Here is a 19,587-nt window from a genome sequence, read left to right on the forward strand (position 1 = left end):
AAAGTAAGGTCGGTAGGATTGAATGTGGGCTGTAGGAGAAGAGGCGAGAGTGCCTGGACACCTGGATGAATACGGTGCCTTTTCTGAGACGGAGAACACTGAGGAGGAGTGCGCTGACGGGAGAACCAAGAGTTTGCTTTTGTTGAGTTTGAGATGCCTGTAATAGTCCCGGCGGACAATTAGAGTTGTCTTCATCTTTGGGTCCCTAGAATCAGCACAAAATTGGTGCTTATTTTAAAAAAATCTGTAAATAAAAGTACGCACAAATGGGTGGGATTTGAGTCACACCTTGAAGAATGGGTGGGATTTGGCCTTGAGATGAAGCCATGTTGGTGCCTGAGACCAAAACAAAACAAAACCAAACAAAACCCAAATAGAACAGTTGGTGGAAGCAACGAATAAAGGGCTCAATGCAAGTGGCCCCTGGGGCGCCCGTTGCTGCCGCTCACCAGGGCTCTTTGTGCCTTTGCCTCTAACACTCAGCCATCCTCTGCAGAGCAGGAAGATAAGCCAGGGCTAGGAAGAAAAATTACGTTTTTATTAAACGGAGGAATCCGGGGTGTATTTCTGGGCATGTGTGTGTCTGCCTCGAAGCATTTTTGTATTTGTATTTTTATATTTCATAGGCTACAAGGCCCCGGTCTTCCAACTTGCCCTTGTCTGCAAGGCCGAATTCTCTTTTTATTTGCGGGGACTGACCTGGCCGCAGAGCCTCAAGTCCCGCCCCCAACGAACCGGGCCGAGCAGGTCTGGCCGAGTCTACGCGTCCCCCCTGTTGTTTACGGGAGCGGGAGCAAGGCTGCTTTTCTGAGCAGTTAGTGTCAGGCCCTTTGCCCAGAGCCTCCAAAGCTCCAGAGAGAAATAGTTAAGTTTAGCAGCTAGTGCCCACAGGCAAAGGTTGGAATAAGACTGACCCAGAGGTGAAGACCAAAAGCATCATTAGCATACAAACAGTCCTTCCTGATTGTTTACTCATTCGGTTCATCACTCAATCCTTTATTCAACAAATACCCTTCAGCCCAGGGTTGAAGTTACTGAAACTCCCAGCATCCTAATTCCCTCGGCTATAAAATGGGGACAGTCATAATGCCTTCTTCCAAAGTTCATTAGGAGGATGAAATTCATTCACTCAATGAATATTTAGCAGAAAGGGGTGGGGCTCAGGATAGTGGTAAGCAAAACATAGAGCCCCACCTTCACGGAGCAGACATTCTAATGGGGAGAGTTGATAGAAAAAGAAATAAAGCATATAGTGGTGGTCAGGGAAGGCTTCACTGAGGAGGTGACAGGTCAGCAAGGCTGTGAAGGAGGTGAAGGAGGAGGCCATTAACACCTGGGAGAGAAAGAGCAGTTAGACAGGAATGGGGGTAGGGGAAGGTTGTAGGCTGTCAAAGGACTTGGCGACCGGCTATCATTTGATGTTTTTAGGAGGAGGAGAAACGTGATCTGGCTTCTAGTATTAAAGAATCACTCTGTCGGCTGTGTTGGGGAGACCGTAAAGGGCAGGGACAGAAGCGGGGAGAAGCACCTATCAGGCTACGGATGATGGTGGCTTGGCCCAGGCTGGCGGCAGCAAAGTGGAGGGAAGTGCTGGATTCGGATGTATTTTGCAGGCAGAGCAGAACTATATACATGTTAATGTCAACGCACCAAAAGCACAATTCGTTAAAAAATTTTTTTCGATACAATTAGACTTTGTCAAAATTAAAAACATCTGTGCTTCAAAAGACACTATTAAAATGAAAAGACAAGCCACAGAGTGAGGGGAAATATTTATGAAGTATCTGATAAAGGACTTGTATCCAGAATATATAAAGAACTCTTACAACTCAATATAAAGACAATTCGATTAAAAAATGGACAAAAGATTTAAATGGATATTTCACCAGAGAAGATGTATGAATGGCTAATAAGCATATGAAAAGATGTTCAATATCATTAATCATTAGAGAAATGCAAATTAAATCCCTAACGAGATAGCACTTCACACTCATTAGAATGGCTATAATCAGAGAGACAGACAATAACAAATGTTGACAAGGATGTGGAGAAATGGGGACCCTTGTCTACTGTTAATGGAAACGTGAAATGGTACAACCATTTTGGAAAACGGTTTGGTGGTTTCTTAAAAGATAAACATAAATTTTCTTTGCGACCAGAAATTCCACCCTTAATTACCTGCCTAAGAGAAATGAAAACACATGTTCAACACAAAGATTTGCACATAAATGTTTATAGAAGCTCTATTCCTAATAGCCAAAAAGTGGAAACAGCCCAAATGTCAATCAATACTGTAACCTAACTCAGAGGGTTCACTCCTTGCAGTGCATCAGATTGAACACAGCCCAAGAAAATGTTGAAAGCAAAGAACTTATTATTATTTGTTACAAGTAAGGAAATGGGGAGACAGTTCCCCATGGGCTGGCAGAGGACTTTTTTATTCCGTTTAATAGGGGGCGGGGTCAGGGAGCTTGCACAAGCATTTTTCTTTCAATTGTGCATTCCCAACATGGCAACACGCTGCTGCACCTATCTTATGTTCAAAAAATGGAGGAAAACAGGGATGCCTGGGTGGCTCAGACAGTTAAGCGTCTGCCTTCGGCTCAGGTCATGATCTCAGGGTCCTGGGATTGAGCCCCTCATTGGGCTCCCTGCTCAGCAGGGAGCCTGCTTCTTCCTCTGCCTGCCATTCCCCCTGCTTGTGCTCTCTCTCTGTCAGACAAATAAATAAAATCTTTTTTAAAAAATGAAGGAAAACAAAATTTTTAAAAAATGGCAGAAAATTTCAAACAAAGGAGAAGACCCTGGTATTATAATGAGCTAAAAGTAACCTCAGGACAAGGGGGGAGTGGGGGAGGGGGCTTCAGTGTAGGTCCGAAGCCCCAGTCCATCTCAAACTGGGTCATGTGAGGCAAGACATACCTAGCAAGGGGTTATCGGGTAAAAAACCGAGTTGGGTGTCTCCTTGCGTGGAACCGTTGGTTCTGCAAAACAAAACACGTTCCTTCCCTGCTTTTGTCCCTTCCCCTCCTCCTTTCTGCTGAGTAACTTCCCATGGCATCCAAGCTAATAATGGTACAACAAGAGGGCGCCTGACTCTGACTGGTAGAGCGCGGGTCTCTTGTTCCTGGGTTCTGTGCTCAAGCCACAGGTTGGGTGTAGAGATTACTTAAAAATAAAATCTTAAGAAAAAAAAATGCCAGTGACAAAGACTACATATTGTATGGTTCTATTTATATGTCTAGAAAATGCAGATCTATACAGACGGAAGTAGGTGAATGGTTGCCTGGGGCTGTAGTGAGGACAGTGATTTTAACTGGACTCCAAGGTCTTACTGAGGTGATGCAAATGTACTAAATGTACTAAAACTAGATTGGTGATGGTTGCACAACTTGGTAAATTTATTAAAAATCATTAAATTATACCCTTAAAATGGGCAGATTTTATGTTATGTAAATTATACCTCATTCTTTTTGTTTTTATAAAAAGAAAGATGTCAATAATAGTGTAAATTCATGTGTATGTAAAACACTTAACATAGTGTCTGGAACATAATAAGCACTCAATAAATGCAGTTAACTTTTAGGGGCCCCTGGGTGGCACAGTTAAGCATCCAGCTCTTGGTTTCGGCTCAGGTCCTGATCTCAGGATCTCTCTCTCTGCCCCTCTCCTCTGCATGTGCGCACACTCTCTCAAATAACTAAATAAATCTTAAGTAAATGTAGTTAACTTTTTTTTCTTCTAAAATAGACTCTACACCCAATGTGGGGCTCGAACTCACAATCCCCGAGATCAAGAGTTGCGTACTCTACCAACTGAACCAGTCAGGTACCCCCTGTATTTAACTTTTTAAGCTAATAGTATTACCATGATTATTACTGATGTAGTGCTTACCGCGTGTTAGGCACTGTGCCGGATATTGGATAAAGTGAAGCCCTAGGAAAGAATCGGTGAGCCGGATAGCAGGAACTTTATGCCCTAAAGACAGACTTTAATGTTCAGATCCTACCGCCATTGCTGCAAGTCACCCTAAAAGTTGTTCGTTCCTGGTTTTTGCCTCTGTAGCAAGCAGACTTCTGTGACGTTATTTATTTATGTGAACACCTGTTTCACATCTGTCTCCCTCACGGGATTATAAACACCATGAGGGCAGGGAAAGGTCTGTTCCTCTCATTACTGGCAGGTGGGCACCCTCTAGAAGATTTTTTTATTAAGTTTATTGAAAAAAAATTTTTTTTAAATAATCTCTACACACAGCACGGGGCTCAAACTCAATACCCTGAACTCAAGAGTCAGACGTTCCACCAACTGAGCCAGCCAGGTGTCCCACTTCAGGAGACTTTTTGCTGGGTCTGCTAGGAGGAGTCCCTTTCCTCCTTATCCCCATGAATGAGGATGGGATGTCTGGAGCTTCAGCAGCCCCCTTACAACCATGAGGTACACACCTCTGAGGACCAAAGCCAGGTTGTGAAGTATAGACAAAGGTAGAAGCAGCCTGTCTCTTTGGTGACTTTGTTGAGCATTGAGCCAATGCCAATAAATACCTCCCTTCAGACTTCTTATTACACATGAGGAAAAAAAAAAAAACAACCTTGTATTTATTTAAGCCACTGTTGCTAAGGTTTTCTATTTCTGGTAATGGAACACATTCCTAAATGATGAATGATAGTATCAATAAGACTGAAGTGAGGCTCTTGAGAGATTTTGTCTAGTGGAGGAAGATGGACATGTAAACAAATCCAGGCACTTTGGAACACTTGTTTGTGGACCTCTGTACAGGGTGGGGTAATGGACGGCCTCAAGGACTCCCCTGTTACACGCCGCTCTCTGGCGCAGGCGATTGGGTGGATGGCTGCCCCATGAACTGAGATGGAAAACCTAAAAAGTGGAGCTCGTGTGTGGGGCACATACATTCATTCTTTACTGGGCATGTGAGTTTTAGGTGCCCGTAGGAATCCAGGGGGAGGGATCCAGAGATAGGAGGATGTTTGGATCTGAACACGGGAGAAGATTGTGCTGAGTACAGGATGGGTGTCACCAGTGTGCACATGAGTGAAGCCTGAGAGTTTAAGTGTTTTGAGGTCTTGTTTCAGGCTTTCTGTGAAGTGCTTTTGTATTATTACCACCACCACCATCCTCCATTCCACAGCTAACATTTACGGAGCACTTAATACATGCCAATTCTAAGTACTTTACCTGCATTATCTCATTCAGCTCTCACAGCCAAGAAAGGGAAGTACCGTTCCAATTTTAGTTATAATTGAGGATTAGAGAAGTTAAGTAACTTGCCCCAGGTCATTGTGCTAGTGATTTGTGAAATGAGAAACACCTAAGGAGAGTTTGTAGGATGAGAGAAGAGGGCCAAAGACAGAGCACCATGAGGACATCGACCTATTTTCAGTTCTTTAAATTAAAAATTTTGGGACACCCCGGTCACTCAGTCGGTTAAGCGTCTGCCTTCAGCTCAGGTCATGATCCCAGCATCCTCGGTTTGAGCTCCACATCCGGCTCCCTGCTCAGTGGGGAGTATGCTTCTCAACCTCTGCCCCTCCCCCTGCTTGTGCTCACTCGCTCTCTTTCTCTCTCTCGCTCTGTGCCCTCTCTCTCTCAAATAAATAAAATCTTAAAAAAATTAGTTTCGTAATTAAAAAAATTAACGTATTATGGGGCACCTGGGTGGCTCAGTCGGTTACACGCCTGATTCCTGTTTCAGCACCGGTCGTGATCTCAGGGTTGTGGGATCAAGCCCTGAATTGGGCTCTGTGTTCAGTGTGAAGTCTCCTTGGGACTCTCACTCCCTCTCCAAATGCCCCTACCCCCTAAAATAAATAAATTAATCTTTTAAAAAATTAAGGTATCATATACATTGAATGTTATAGACAACTTGTAAGTATACAGCTCAATGAAAATTTAAAATGTGAACACACCAGTGTAATAACCACCAACCAGATCAAAAAACAGAACATTCCTAAACCAAACAAGCAAAACCAACCCCCCAGCCTCCCCCCCCAAAAATGCATTTCTAACACCCTAATACTCCAGAAGCTTTTATTTTCCTCCAGAAGCATTCTTTATGCTAACCCCCATCATTCCCTGTCCCCCACCCAAAGGTAACCCCACCTTTGGCTTCTTTTACCATGATTAGTTTTGCTATGAATATCAACATTTAAGGGGGGGTACAGGAAAGATGAGCTTAAAAAGGTGACTAAGATAAACTTATCAGGGAAATGGGAGGATGTCAAGAGAGCCTGACCTAGGCTTCAACTATCAGGTGCACACACCAATTGGAAGCTGGTGATACAAAGTAGCGGCGATCTTGGAAAATCCTCTTTGGCAGCAGCTGGAAATGTAGCAAGATCAAATTCCCAGAGTAGGCGGTAGTGACCACAGTACTAGCAACTGTATCTATGCCCAGGTCAGCGGAGCTCGTAAGGCAGGCTGTAGCGTCTTGTTTGGTGGCAGCAGCAAGGAGAGCAGTAGATGAGTCCTTTGGCATGATTTGGGGTGGTTTTCCTCATTATGTATCCTCCAAGTTGGATTCTTCAGGCTCTTAACAGTTTTTTGAGCTACCCAATATAATCTATTAGCTAATCTATATCTTAGTAGGTCAAGAGAGAACAACTTTGTAATTGTTGTGAAAGACTATTGGTTGCCTACCCAATGATCAATGATCATTCTCTTGTCTCTTCTGAGACAGAACTCTTTTACTGTTTTTGTTTGCTTGTTTTGTGTGTGTGTGTGTGTGTGTGTGTGTGTGTGTCTGTCTGTCTGTCTGTCTGTATGTATTTTAGGCTGTCTGTCTGTCTGTCTGTCTGTATGTATTTTAGGCTGCATGTGCCCAGCCCTAGGGGGATAAATCACGATTGATCTACCTCCATGCCATTCTAGGTAATATCATCCTTTTGCCAACATATATTACTCCTTTTTGCAACAACCCCTCAAGGCAGGTATTATCTTTTCCATTTTACTGACGGGAAAACCCAGGCTCAGATGACGGATTTTGAACACAGATCTGAATTCATAGCTCTTTAGAGGGCTCTACACCATGACTCATCTATGGGTAATTTTGGACATTTTAAAAAATGATTCTGGTTGTGAGTATTCCACTTTTCTATTGGACCTATCAGAGCGTCCTGTAGGCTTCCTTGCCCGTCATCCGTGATAATCTGGGAGCTCCTTAGGGAGACTCCGTGCCCCTTTGGAACAGTTCCTAATGACTTCCTGGTACCCCCCTCAACTCTCCAGAAGTACGTCTAATGACTCCCAGGATCTTCTCCCCCGCCCCAAGAGCTGCTCGTAATGACCCCCAAATCCCCGCTCATTGAACAACTGCTTTTTAATGACCCTAAGGACATCCCCCCTCAGAGCTCTTTCCCCTCCAGGAACTGCTCCTTTCAGGAAATGTCTCATTTTGCCGGCGAATGAGAGGTTTCCCATGAGAGGGGACTTTCAGTTTTCAAAACCAAGGCAATCTCGGGCAAAACGGGACAAGTTGGTCACCCTATCAGAAACTGCTTGATCTCGGAAGCTGCCCCTATGGGCTCCCACGCCCTTGCACCTTAGGCAAGGGTCCTACTTATTCTACGAAGACTCTGCCCCACCCTTTCATTAGGAACAGCCTACAATAATCTCACTGTCCCTACCCTTGCCGATCGTCCCATTTCTAGGCACTCGCCTCTTTCGAGCCTGTTTAGCGACGGGCGACCAGAAGCCTGCTTATGATTGGCCAGCCCCACGATTCAGCCAAGATGCTCAGTGGCCGCAGTCCCGAGCGGTACAGCGCTTCCTCCTGGCAACAGCCCGACCCGGCGCTCATAGGCTGAGCAGATTGATATGCCCCGACTTTTCGGCGACTGCAGCGCGTGCTCATTGGCTGTTTGAGGAGAGAGAGCGGCCCTCAGGTTGGTTGACGTTGTGCGGCTGCGCAGGGGCCGACTTTCTAGAGGAGGCGGAGCTTCGTCCTTCGCCGGCTGGAAAAGAGGTAGGTACGGTTAGTGGCGACAGCAGAAGCCAGGCCTTACCCCTGCCGGGGCAGCGGGCTTTAGGTAAGAACCGTACAGTTTTGGAATCCTTTAGGTTTGTTGCTGCTGTAACCGTGACCGTGAGCTCCGGTGGGGGAGGGGCGGGGGGCTTGCCGTCAGCGGTGAGTGATCGGCAAGGTTCTTGGCCAATGGGAACAGGAGCTTCTAAAATGGGTCCTGAGATTGGTCCTTTCTAATCTCTCATGGCCAATGCACGTCGGAAAGGGAGGCGGGTGTACTGGGCCTTATTTTCTTCTTCCTGCGGCCGGGCCTCACTCGCCTAGGCGGCGGGGCCGGGAGGGGCTGGCCGTCTATGCGGTGAGGTTCGGGGACCTTGGGAGCGGGGGGGCGGGGGGGGCTACCTTGGGAGTGGTACCCGCGGGGGCAGCTGCGGGGGGAGGGGGCGGGAGTTAGAGGTGGTTGTTAGCAACAGCGACCTTTATTGAGTTACTGAGTACCGGGCCTAGTGCTTAGTGTTTCGCTTGCATCATCTGAGTTAATCACAGCAACCCTGCGGGGCCAGGAGGTTGGGATCCCCATTTTACAGGTGAGGAAACTGAGACTCGAGCAACTCACACTGCCAAGGTCACACAGCTAATAAATTGCAGAGACCGGATCTGAATTCAGAGTTGTTTTGATTCCGAAGCCGGTGCTCTTAAACCACTAGGCTTTGTTGCTGAAAGGGGGAAACGAAGGAGTCGGGGAACAGGAGCTTTCCCCAGGGAATAGGTTGGGGGAAGGGAATCCTAGGGTTGAAGAAAGGCAATGAGCAACTGAAGTGGGGGCGAGGAAATCAGTTATTCAAGTTACCCAGTGTCTGCTCTGTGCTGTGCATTGTTCTAGGTTCTAGGCGTACAAAGATGACTAAGTCCAGAGGCAGATGAAGCCCCGTTAGTGGCTTCCAAGGCCTGGTTGATGGGGCCTAACACCGTGTTCACATGATTATATGTTTTTGTAAAAATGACTGAATTAAGATATTTTGTATTTTTAAAAAAGAGGGTCTTCAAAATTGATTAGACCTGAGGTCCCGCCACACTTGGATCTGCCCTTGCCGAGGGCTCAGTCTAGGTGGGAATTACGACGTAGGCCGCATAGGGTAATGGAAGAAGCACTGGGAGCGCGTTGCAGGACACGGGGAGATGTCCTGCTATGTAAAACGAGGATAACCATGTACCTGCTGTGTAAAGTTTTGGTGAGGTGCATGAAAAGCGCCTGGCCAAGAACACACTTCTTTTTTTGGTGAAATGGAAGCTTGAGAGATGTGAGTAGGGAGGCTTGTCTTCTCTCCTACCTTAGACAGTTCTGTGCCGTGCTGTCTTCCTAGTCTGTTAGTAGGTTGCTGGTAGGTTGGAGGCAGTTGCTTCCCTTTTGAGCTCTTCAGCTCTCAAGGGAACCTTGGAGCTGAACTGCCATGGCTTTGGGGCCCAGGTTTGGGGAGTTGAGGAGGGAAGTGTTTTTGCTTCTAAAGTGGCTCCTTTTAGCTGGTGTGCTTGGTTCTTACTCAGTTGGAATAGTCTGCGGTGTTACCAGGCAATGGGGATGCACCCACTTAGTTGCGGGCCTCATCTAGAAACACAGTATTTCACCTTTTCCATTCCGTTTGAAGTTTGCCCTGTATTGCCAGTTTATTGCCCATTTATTTTATTTTATTTTTTTTCAAAGATTTTATTTATTTATTTGACAGAGAGAGACAGCCAGCGAGAGAGGGAACACAAGCAGGGGGAGTGGGAGAGGAAGAAGCAGGCTCATAGCGGAGGAGCCTGATGTGGGGCTCGATCCCACAATGCCGGGATCACGCCCTGAGCCGAAGGCAGACGCCTAACCACTGTGCCACCCAGGCGCCCCTATTGCCCATTTAAAATTTGTCCTTTGAATTCTGCGTATCGTGCAGTTGAACTAGTCTCTAGCTTGACCTCCTGTAATACTGCTGAAATGACATTTTGGTTAGGTAGAACAATTTCATTTTAGGGTTTGAAATACTAGTATCCGAGTACTTTTTAACTCTTAAACTTTGTAATCTTGTAGCCAAGTAACTTTCCTTAGCAATCTAGAATTCTGTTTTAAAGTTGTGCCCTAAAGGGGAGCCCATGGGATGTTTTTTAAATCTGGTTGTAATACATTGTTTAATACACCCTGCAGCAATCACCAAAGCTAAATAAGGGAGGAACTTGAAAAGTTAGGAGTAGAATAAAGGCAGGGCAGCTATCTAGTAACAAATTTTAGCCGTAACATTGTCTCCACTTAAGTGAGATTTGATTATATACAAATTTGATACATTGGATTCTTTTAAACAGAGCCTTTTTCTTTCTGTGTTTTTGTTCACTTCAATAACCTACCTAGAGACAAATTCCAGCTGTGAGGTCTTAATGCTTCTTCAGGATTTCTATATTTTTTACTGTTTCAGCACTGACATTCGCAGCATTTTTTTTCTTTTTCAAGTTTTATTTAAATTACAGTCAGTTAGCATACAGTGTAATGTTAGTTTCAGGTGTAGAATTTAGTGATTCATCACTTGTTTACAACACCCAGTGTTCATCACAAGTGCCCTGCCTCCTTAATATTCATCACTCATTCACCCATCCCCCCTGACATTCCCATCATTTAATTCTAATTACATTTTATGTTCTTTTTTTTTTTTAAGATTTTATTTATTTATTCGACAGAGATAGAGACAGCCAGCGAGAGAGGGAACACAAGCAGGGGGAGTGGGAGAGGAAGAAGCAGGCTCATAGCGGAAGAGCCTGATGTGGGGCTCGATCCCATAACACTGGGATCACGCCCTGAGCCGAAGGCAGACGCTTAACCGCTGTGCCACCCAGACGCCCCTACATTTTATGTTCTTAATGTATTTCTTCAGATTCCTGTCTGACCAAAGTGACCTCAAAAAGGAGGGAAGATGGCTTCTGAATCTGAAACTCTGAATCCCAGTGCTCGGATAATGACCTTTTACCCAACCATGGAGGAGTTCCGAAACTTCAGTCGATACATGGCCTACATTGAATCCCAAGGAGCTCATCGCGCTGGGCTGGCCAAGGTGAGGGTGGGTGGGGTGGTTCTACATGGCTTTTGTGACAGGGCAGCAGGAATTTTTCCTAAATGGGTAATGAAAGTCAGGCTGGTGTTGAGTATATACTGTCCTATTTGCAAGTTAATTCCTTTCGTTAACATCCAAAGAAACAGGTAGGAGGAGAGCTGCTTGGAGTCTTTAAAGGGAGGTAAAGAGCCAGTGTCCCAGTCTGCCAGCTGTGCTGCTTCCATCCTCATGGTAGAGATGGGTGCTTTAGTGTTTTGACCTGTCACCGAGGGCTTCTACCTTCCGCCTTCTCTTGTTCTCATTTCGGTCTCGTCCGGCACGCCAAGAGCAAGTTGGCTCTTCATGTGCACTTTCTGTTAGAGAATCAACTCTTTAGCCTCCTGTCTTGGTGTCCAGATAAGATACTGAGCTGAGAATGAGTGTTACTTACCTTTGGTCATTGCAGGGAGGCAGCTGGACGGTATGCCCAGTGTATAGCAGTGAGACTTGCTATATTTGGGTGAGCGTGGTTAAGTCAGTCTCTTTATAGTAAAATTGACTGGTTGGATAGCAGCTTACCCACATCTGGACTGTGATCAGCTTGCCAGGATTCTTATCTCTTTGTTTCTTGTGTTCCCTACAGGTCGTTCCTCCAAAGGAGTGGAAGCCACGAGCATCCTATGATGATATTGATGATCTGGTCATTCCTGCCCCCATCCAGCAGCTGGTGACCGGGCAGTCTGGCCTCTTCACTCAGTACAACATACAGAAGAAAGCCATGACTGTTCGCGAGTTCCGCAAGATAGCCAATAGTGATAAGTGAGTGAAAACCTGTCCATTCCCACCCACCGTAGTGTCTAGGAGCTAACGTCTCATCCTCATAGCTGTCTCCTAACACTGCTGCTGTGCCACTGCGGGATGCTTTCCTCAGCCCTAGCCGTCTCCCCTTCTGCTCTTTTTATGGAAGCATCCTTACGACTCTCAGTACTATGTCTAACACAGTCTAAACACATCCATATTCTTACCTAAGTAATCCCATTGTTCTTCCATCAGAAGCAGAATCATTCTCTGACCTTGGTAAATTGCAGAGTTGCAAAGGAGAAGGTTGGGAGTTGGTTCAAAAGGAGTTTTTCCCAGATGTGTTGATAACACCTGCTTACCGAGAAGAGGCCCTAATAGTTTCTTCTTTTCCTTCTGGGTCCTTCTGTCTTTTATCTTGCTCAAACTCCTCACTACCCATCCAGCTGCTGTCTCCTTTCCATTTTGACATAACAAAGTATGAATAAACGCCATGCTGGTTGCTGTTTTCTTTGCCTCTGTTCTTCATCCGTACATTCTTACCTGTTAGACACGTCTTTGTGTAGCCCCCTGTTTTCCATGGTTTCTTCTCTGTTGTTTTTCATATTTAGCTTTTATTGGACCTTAGATTTACAGAGAATGATTTTGTGGTTCCCTCTTGAGCTCTTGACTGCTCCTTCTTAATCCTCTTTCTTGGACCTTCTCCCTTCCCATGTTACTCCTTAATTTTGAGTGTCCACAAGGGATTCCTTCCTTTTCTCTTGCTTTTACTCCTGTGCCTTTTTGATCTGTACGTGTCTTGATTTCAGCCAGTCAGACGTATTAGCTTGTGTCTTTGCTGTGGACGAGTCCAGCACTGGATGTGTGGCTCGCCGGTCTTAACGCTTCCGGGGGCACCACTCGTGGCTTTATGATTGCTCTTTCTCACAGCAGATCTTGTTGTATGCTTTGCCCCCTTTTCCTTTGCCTTACCACAATTCAAAATGTGATTTTCTAGTTTTATTGACAGCTTAACTCTTAAAACATCTGTATCGCTGATCAACCTGCTGTCTAAAGAGCGAATTTATGTAAGAGCATGTTGAAGAAGTGTGACATGCTCTGCAGATGAAAGGCTGTGCCATCCTTTATGTCTGGTTTTTAGCTATGCGCTGGGGCCAGGCTCGCCTGCCTTCTGGCTCACATGGGGCTCCGCCAGAGGCCTCAGTCTCCTGTGTCTGATTTCTCCTCTCAACATATGGAAGGCCTTTTCTTTCAGAATGCCTCTTTTTCAAGTAGCCAGTCCTGTGCCTTTCCCCTTCATCTGAAGTGCAACAAAATCTTACCCTTGATTTCTGTGTTCGTGGTCAGCCAACTTTAAGAAAACCCAGCAGTTGGTAAAAATCTAAATTTATAAAGCAGATCAGTTGGAGGTGGACAAGTTACTTATATTTCAAAGGGAATTTAAGAGTCCTGAACTTTATTATTCAATAGGTTGACATTAAAATGTAAGGCCATATTTAAAGTAAGATTTTTTTCCACTCATCCTATTGTCTTCACACAGTTTGTTTTGGGTCTTTGCTTCCACGCTATCCATTCATCATATTTTTTTTTGCCATTTGAGTCGTAATGTGCATTTTTAAGTACTTGTTCAATGTACATATTATTCTAAAAATATCTTTTTCCGTTTTTTTTAAAGCATCTTTTAAAAAAGATTTTATTTATTTTTATTTATTTAATAGAGAGCACGTGCACACGAGCAGGGGGAGCGGCAGGGAGAGGGAGAAGCAGACTCCTTGAGGAGCAGAGAGCCTGATTCGGGGCTCGACCCCAGGACCCTGGGATCGTGACCTGAGCCTAAGGCAGGCACTTAACCAACTGAGCCACCCAGGCGCCCAGAGTACTTTAAAAAAAAAAGAACACAAAACAAAACCCAGACTGCTTTGTTTTTAGTTGTGATGGTTTGTTGATGTAGCTCTGCCTAGGGTGCTGCGAGTGCGGCAGTGACGGTACAGATGAGCCCTCTTGGAGCCATTTCCTTTATAGAGTGCAGGGAAGTGAATGCTGTTCTGCGGCCTCCGCTCTCCACGTGCTGCCAGGTTTTCGTTGTCTGTGGATATGTAGGGATTTGCGTTCTCGGTTCTCACACATTTGTAAGCCTATTTTCTCCCTGGGTGGCAAGGCCACTCCTGACGGCTGCATGGTGTAGTTTTAGTGGTTTCTTGAAAGCATTGAGGGTATCATGCCTCTTATGGAAGGTGAGCTTAACATCTTCATGTACCTGACCTTCCTTAGGCCTAGAGCTCTTAGAAGGGATGTTGAGGAAGTTACTGTGTATTGGAGCCTTGATGGCCAAAGTTACGTCTTGTTCGTCTGAAATGTCTTGCTGTCCCTAGAACAGGGGATTGTGTCTTGTGCTGTTCATAATGCCTAAAGAATTTAGTCCTGGTAAGTGGTTAATACTTTGTTTACTTTTGAAAGGTACTGTACACCACGCTATAGTGAGTTTGAAGAGCTTGAACGGAAATACTGGAAAAATCTCACATTCAATCCCCCAATCTATGGTGCAGATGTGAATGGCACTCTCTATGAAAAGGTGAGACCCACCGGAAACAGCAGTGGTTTTTTGTAATTTAATACCATTTTTATCTGCCCAGCACATAGTAGGCACCTAAAAGCTGCTTGCTCAATGAGTGGTTGAATAAGGAACTATCCACCACCAGCTGATGCGCTGTGCTCCCTTAATTGTGGGTATTTTTGCATGTGACTGAATTTTATTTCTCCCACTCTACATGTGAATTGGGTGATGTGGTGTTCTTTGCAAGGGCTGTTAGAATAGTCTGTGGGTGGTAGCTGATGAGTTCTTGAAAGGGTGGGATCACAGTTAATGAAAATGTTGGGGGGGAGGCATGTGCTTCCTGCAGAACAAAGATCACTGACTAATCTAGTGAAAGGGGTATATATTTAAGAAGAGAAACATATTTAGATTTTCAGAACCCTCAAACGAGATTCTTTAGCAGAAGCTATTATAACAAATTGCATTGGATTGGGGTGTAGTGTTTTTCGGCAGAAAGAACAGCGTTAGATGCAGTTTAAGGAAGGAATATTTGGGACGGTTTTTGGATGATTAAAACATCTGTACGGTGTTGCAGAGATTGTCGCTCAGATTAATGTTTTCATGAATTATTGGAAGGAATGGGTTTAAGTAGATCCCAGGCTTGTTGATGACAATTTTTTGAGTGGTGGAAAGTGAAACTTACAGATGTAAATGGCAGGAAGATACTGTAAGGGTCTGGGATGGGAAGGTGCAAAAGCCGGGCACAGTAATCCAGAATGGATTTATAAGAGGTGGGCTCCTAGCAGACCATTACAATTTAGGATTTGGGTGACATTGTAGACTTTACAAGACACTGCCCAGTAGAAATTGGGGTTAAACAGTCACAAATTGGGACAGTTAATTCCCATGTTGTATTTTTGGTGGTTTAAGATTCTTTCCTGTTTGGATATAAGTTTCTTTAGCTTCAGATCAAACTCTTCCTCCTGGGGTTGAGAACAGGAGTCTGGCTGTTCCCTCCTGATTCATCTTTCATTTACTGGTTTTCTTTACCAAGTGCTATTTGCCCTTTGGAGGTCTAATGGCGTACATTCTAGCAATGGCTGTGAAGAGTGAGTGAGGGGGCTGTAGTCTTTGGGTCCAGGCTGTTTCCACTTTATTCCACATCTTCATTAGAGGTGACAGGTCACCTATGACGTCTTCTCTGATTTTAGGCTCCGAGCCTTGGTTTATTTTACTATAATTGCCCTCAAATGTGATTTCTTTTGCAGCATGTGGATGAGTGGAATATTGGCCGGCTGAAAACAATCCTGGACTTGGTGGAGAAGGAGAGTGGGATCACCATTGAGGGTGTGAACACCCCGTACCTGTACTTTGGCATGTGGAAGACCTCCTTTGCCTGGCATACTGAAGACATGGACCTCTACAGCATCAACTACCTGCACTTCGGAGAGCCCAAGTCCTGGTAAAGCCGGCCGCACTTGGCTCTGGGGCTTCTCGGGCCACCGCAGGCCTCTCAGCTCTCACGTGCCTACACAGCACCTCGGGATCTGGTTAAGATGCAGATTCTACTTCAGGAGGCCCGGCCTGGGACTGGCATTTGATGTTTTCACCAGGTGTTTAAGCCAGGAGATGCTGTTGGAGTTAGTGGCGCTCAGACCCCTCTTTGAATAGCAAGGCTTTAGAGGGCAGGGCTCTTAATACCCTTGTATGAGAGGGTAAGTTGGTTGAGTTACTGAGAGCTCTTCTAGGCTCTCCCACTGTGATTTCTTTCTCTGGAACAGGCCTGAGGCATTTCTTAGAGGCGGACTTCCAAGACTAGAGGTACTCCTTCACATGATAGAAAGCTTTCTTTTCCGCAGGGGAAAATATTTGGTGAGCAGCAGTGTGTGCTTACCCCGAGAGGGGATGCGAGGCTGCTCAGCATATCCTTCCTGCTCTCCGGGATGTTCTCAGTCTAGTTGGGGAGACAAAGATCTGTTGTCTCCTCCCTCCCTGTGCTGGTCCATCTCTCAGTCCCAGCATTTTAGGGAAGGTGCTGTGGTTGGACAGCAGTGACCAAGACAGAGGAGGCATCTATTCTCACAGATAGGAGATGTGTGAGGAAATAATAATCCACTGTGAGAGAAGTTCTGATGGGCGCTCTAGGTCCGCATAGGAAGGGTTCATGAACATGGGGTGGGGATTGGAGAAGGCTTCCCTGGAAGAGGCGACAGTGAAGCTGAGATCTAACATGAGGAGGCTATCTGGTTGGGAAGGTGGCAGGTTTGGGCAGGGAAGACTGAGGAAGGTGCGTCTGGGTGGTTGGAACAATACCTGCAGAGAGCCTAAGTTGAGAGAGAGCACGATGTCTTTGGGAACTAGAGGAAGTCCATTGTTGTTTGGGTGCCGAGTAGGAAGAGGCAAGAGTGAGGAGGCTGGCAGGGACACCGTGGGCCAGGTCATGGGGAGTCGTGGAAACTATGCATTTTCATTTCCTTTGCCAGTATCTTCAGCTACGTCCTTTCCCAGAGGTTTTCTTTTCTTCTTTCAGATGCTTTCCAGTTTCTAATCTTGGTGGGGGCGACCTTCTGAGCCTCTGCTGGCTCCCTAACTGCTGTCGCATTTCTTTTCTTAGAGGGCTAGACTTCTAGAATTTGTAGATGTTGCTTTCGTTCCTTCAGCCTTTTTATTCCCAAGTTCCCTGAGGTTGGATTTTCATTCTAATGTAGAGAGAAGATTTTCTAGTTACTACACGTGCTCTTTAGGTCATTGGAAGCGGGACCTCCAGAGACTTCTGGGCAAGGTTGCCTGATAGATCCCAAGGTTCTTTGGGTGACCAACATTTTCTGCTCCTCCACATCTGTTTCGTTTCATAGTGAAATTATTTGGGGTGAGAAATTTCTGTTGTCGGGGAATAATCTTTAGACTCAGTTGTAAAGGTTAAAATAGACTTACCGTGAGTTTCAGAATATAAATTTTAACAGTTTTGCAAAAATTTTAAGTGGTTATGTGGTTTCTTTTTCTTCTTTTTTTTTTAATGAAGAACAGTTTCCGTGGTGTCTCACTACCCTGCAGGGTGGAGGAGTAATTAATTAATTACTGGGTAATCAGTGTAGCTGTTATGGAGATGAAGAGAAAAATGGGCTCAGCCGCAGATACGGGGCCTGGTCTCTAGTATCAAGTCCCATTTTCACCCCATTTTCCATTCCTCTTCTATCCTATCCCAGTTAGGCCTTTTAGGCTTTGCCAGGAGCACTTTAATGCTATCCTTTAAAAAAAATTTTTTTCTTGAACGTTATAAAGGAGAGTAATGCTGATTTCATACCATAAATTCTGGCTCTTGTCTCGGTAAATGAATGAACATAAGAGAAGTAGATTCACTTGTAGTTCTTTGTGGGCTCCTCCCCTCCTCCCCCAATAGTCTAATATATCATTTTTCCAGATTCCTTTACAGTTTCTGTGGTTGAGAAGTTGAAAAATCTGGTATTTTGAGCTGTTTCTGGAATGGGAAAGAGCCCTTTAGCTCCAGTAGTGTCGTCCGCTCAGCGCCCAATGCTTTGCTGTTGCAGGTACTCTGTTCCCCCTGAGCACGGAAAGCGGTTGGAGCGCCTCGCCAAAGGTACTGGGTCTCCTTCCCCTGATGGGTCAGACCTTCCTGTGAGCTGCGTTAATTGCTCTAACATGTCCCTTCTCTGTGGTCAGATGCTTTTGTGTCCTTTCTCAGGCTGGCATGTGGGGGAAGAGCTAGACTGCCAGATTGGTTACCCCAGCAGAGCAATTGAAATTGGAAACTTTGTCCGTTAGTCCTGGGAAGGCACTAAGTAGTTTTTTTGTTTGTTTTGTTTTGTTTTGTTTTGACTACTAAGTAATTCCTGGTCTTTGCCTCTGTGTTATCAGGCATGCGTTTATCTGACCACAGGTAGTATACCAGGCATAATGGGTCTGGTTCTTCTGTCAGAAACCCAGATGTAAAAATGGAACTTTTGTGCTTTGGTTCTTTTAAGTGGACTTTAATAGGTTTGTACCCCCAGAGAACCTTTTTCAGAAGAGCTTGGGTAGTCCACACTCTAGATGTGTCACGAACAGAAGATCGAGGGATACGGGTTCATAGAGGAAGGTCCTAAATAGTTTTCAAAGCTTTTTATAAGAACAGGGCAGCTCGGGTGATCTCAGTCTCCCAAACAGAATTTGATTACCCATGTAACAGCTTGCATGGGAGAGAGCCCAGAGGCTCATTGTAGAATCTTAGGATTGGCCTGAAGCTAGAAGGATCTGTGGTGATTTATCCTCCTTATCATCCGAGTGAGACGCCCAGGTGTGCAGCAGCCCCAGGGCTGCAGAGCTGGTGTGGAGCAGTGTATTAACCCGTGCCCGTGTTCAATGAAACAGGTTTTTTCCCTGGAAGTGCTCAAAGCTGCGAGGCTTTTCTCCGCCACAAGATGACCTTGATTTCCCCTTTAATGCTGAAGAAATACGGAATTCCCTTTGACAAGGTGAGCTGATTTTACATACAGAAGTCCTTAGGCTTGCAAGGAAGCCACCCTTTTTGGTCTGTTTCGCAGAGGGGCTTTAACCGAGTTCATCAGTCTGTAGCAGGAGTGGGCCAAGGCTAACCCATAGCAGTACTCGGTCCAAGGGTATCAAAGGTGGCGGTACTGTCGCTCCCAGTGCCCGAGCAGAGTCCAGTCCCCTTGAAGTGTTGATCTGGAGGAATGGTCAGTTACAGTGATGGTCTCATAGGATAGGGCTTTGCATTTTGCAAAACCCCTGGTAGGATTAGGACTCACGCCGGGTTAGCGCGGTTGTGGCAGAGCTGGAAGTCAGCGGTCCCGTTGTGTAGACTTGAGCCATTCGCTGCAGCCGCTGCAAGTCTGCTCTCGTTCAGGTCACTCAGGAGGCTGGAGAGTTCATGATCACTTTCCCTTATGGTTACCATGCCGGCTTTAACCATGGCTTCAACTGTGCGGAGTCCACCAATTTTGCTACCCGGCGGTGGATTGAATATGGCAAACAAGCTGTGCTGGTGAGTCTGTCTGGTTTCTTTCCATAACGTGGTGACTGACAATGTCTGGTGAGCAAATTCTTGTTAGATACCCTGGTTGGCGATTAGAACATTTCTTTGAACTGCTGGAATTCAGAAACAGGGTGATGGGGATGTGCAGAAGGGCCAGCATACTGTGTTCGGACAGAACTGTAAAAAGTTTGTGCAGGTCTGGGGCGCCTCAAGTGAGGTTTCCGTGGTT

At 45.6% G+C, this 19,587-nt stretch overlaps 1 protein-coding gene across 3 annotated transcripts in view; it reads left to right on the forward strand.

Moving 5' to 3' along the window:
- The first annotated feature begins 7,888 nt into the window (after positions 1-7,888).
- The window catches only part of KDM4A (lysine demethylase 4A), a 43,938-nt gene continuing 32,239 nt past the window's right edge, over positions 7,889-19,587 (forward strand). Inside the window, exons 1-8 of one of the 3 annotated variants that reach the window (XM_045799767.2) lie at positions 7,889-7,981; positions 10,879-11,055; positions 11,678-11,853; positions 14,290-14,404; positions 15,634-15,827; positions 17,914-17,963; positions 18,734-18,837; positions 19,230-19,367. In XM_045799767.2, the coding sequence (XP_045655723.1) occupies positions 10,918-11,055; positions 11,678-11,853; positions 14,290-14,404; positions 15,634-15,827; positions 17,914-17,963; positions 18,734-18,837; positions 19,230-19,367 (915 nt within the window). In that variant the 5' untranslated portion in view covers positions 7,889-7,981; positions 10,879-10,917. Of the gene's footprint in view, positions 8,046-8,151; positions 8,340-10,878; positions 11,056-11,677; positions 11,854-14,289; positions 14,405-15,633; positions 15,828-17,913; positions 17,964-18,733; positions 18,838-19,229; positions 19,368-19,587 lie in introns of those variants that run through there. The other 2 variants (XM_045799766.2, XM_045799765.2) reach the window with 2 other exon arrangements.

This window comes from Ursus americanus, chromosome 12 (assembly GCF_024610735.1).
Source record: "Ursus americanus isolate L20-20 chromosome 12, mUrsAme1.1.p, whole genome shotgun sequence".
Lineage (NCBI taxonomy): Eukaryota > Metazoa > Chordata > Mammalia > Carnivora > Ursidae > Ursus > Ursus americanus.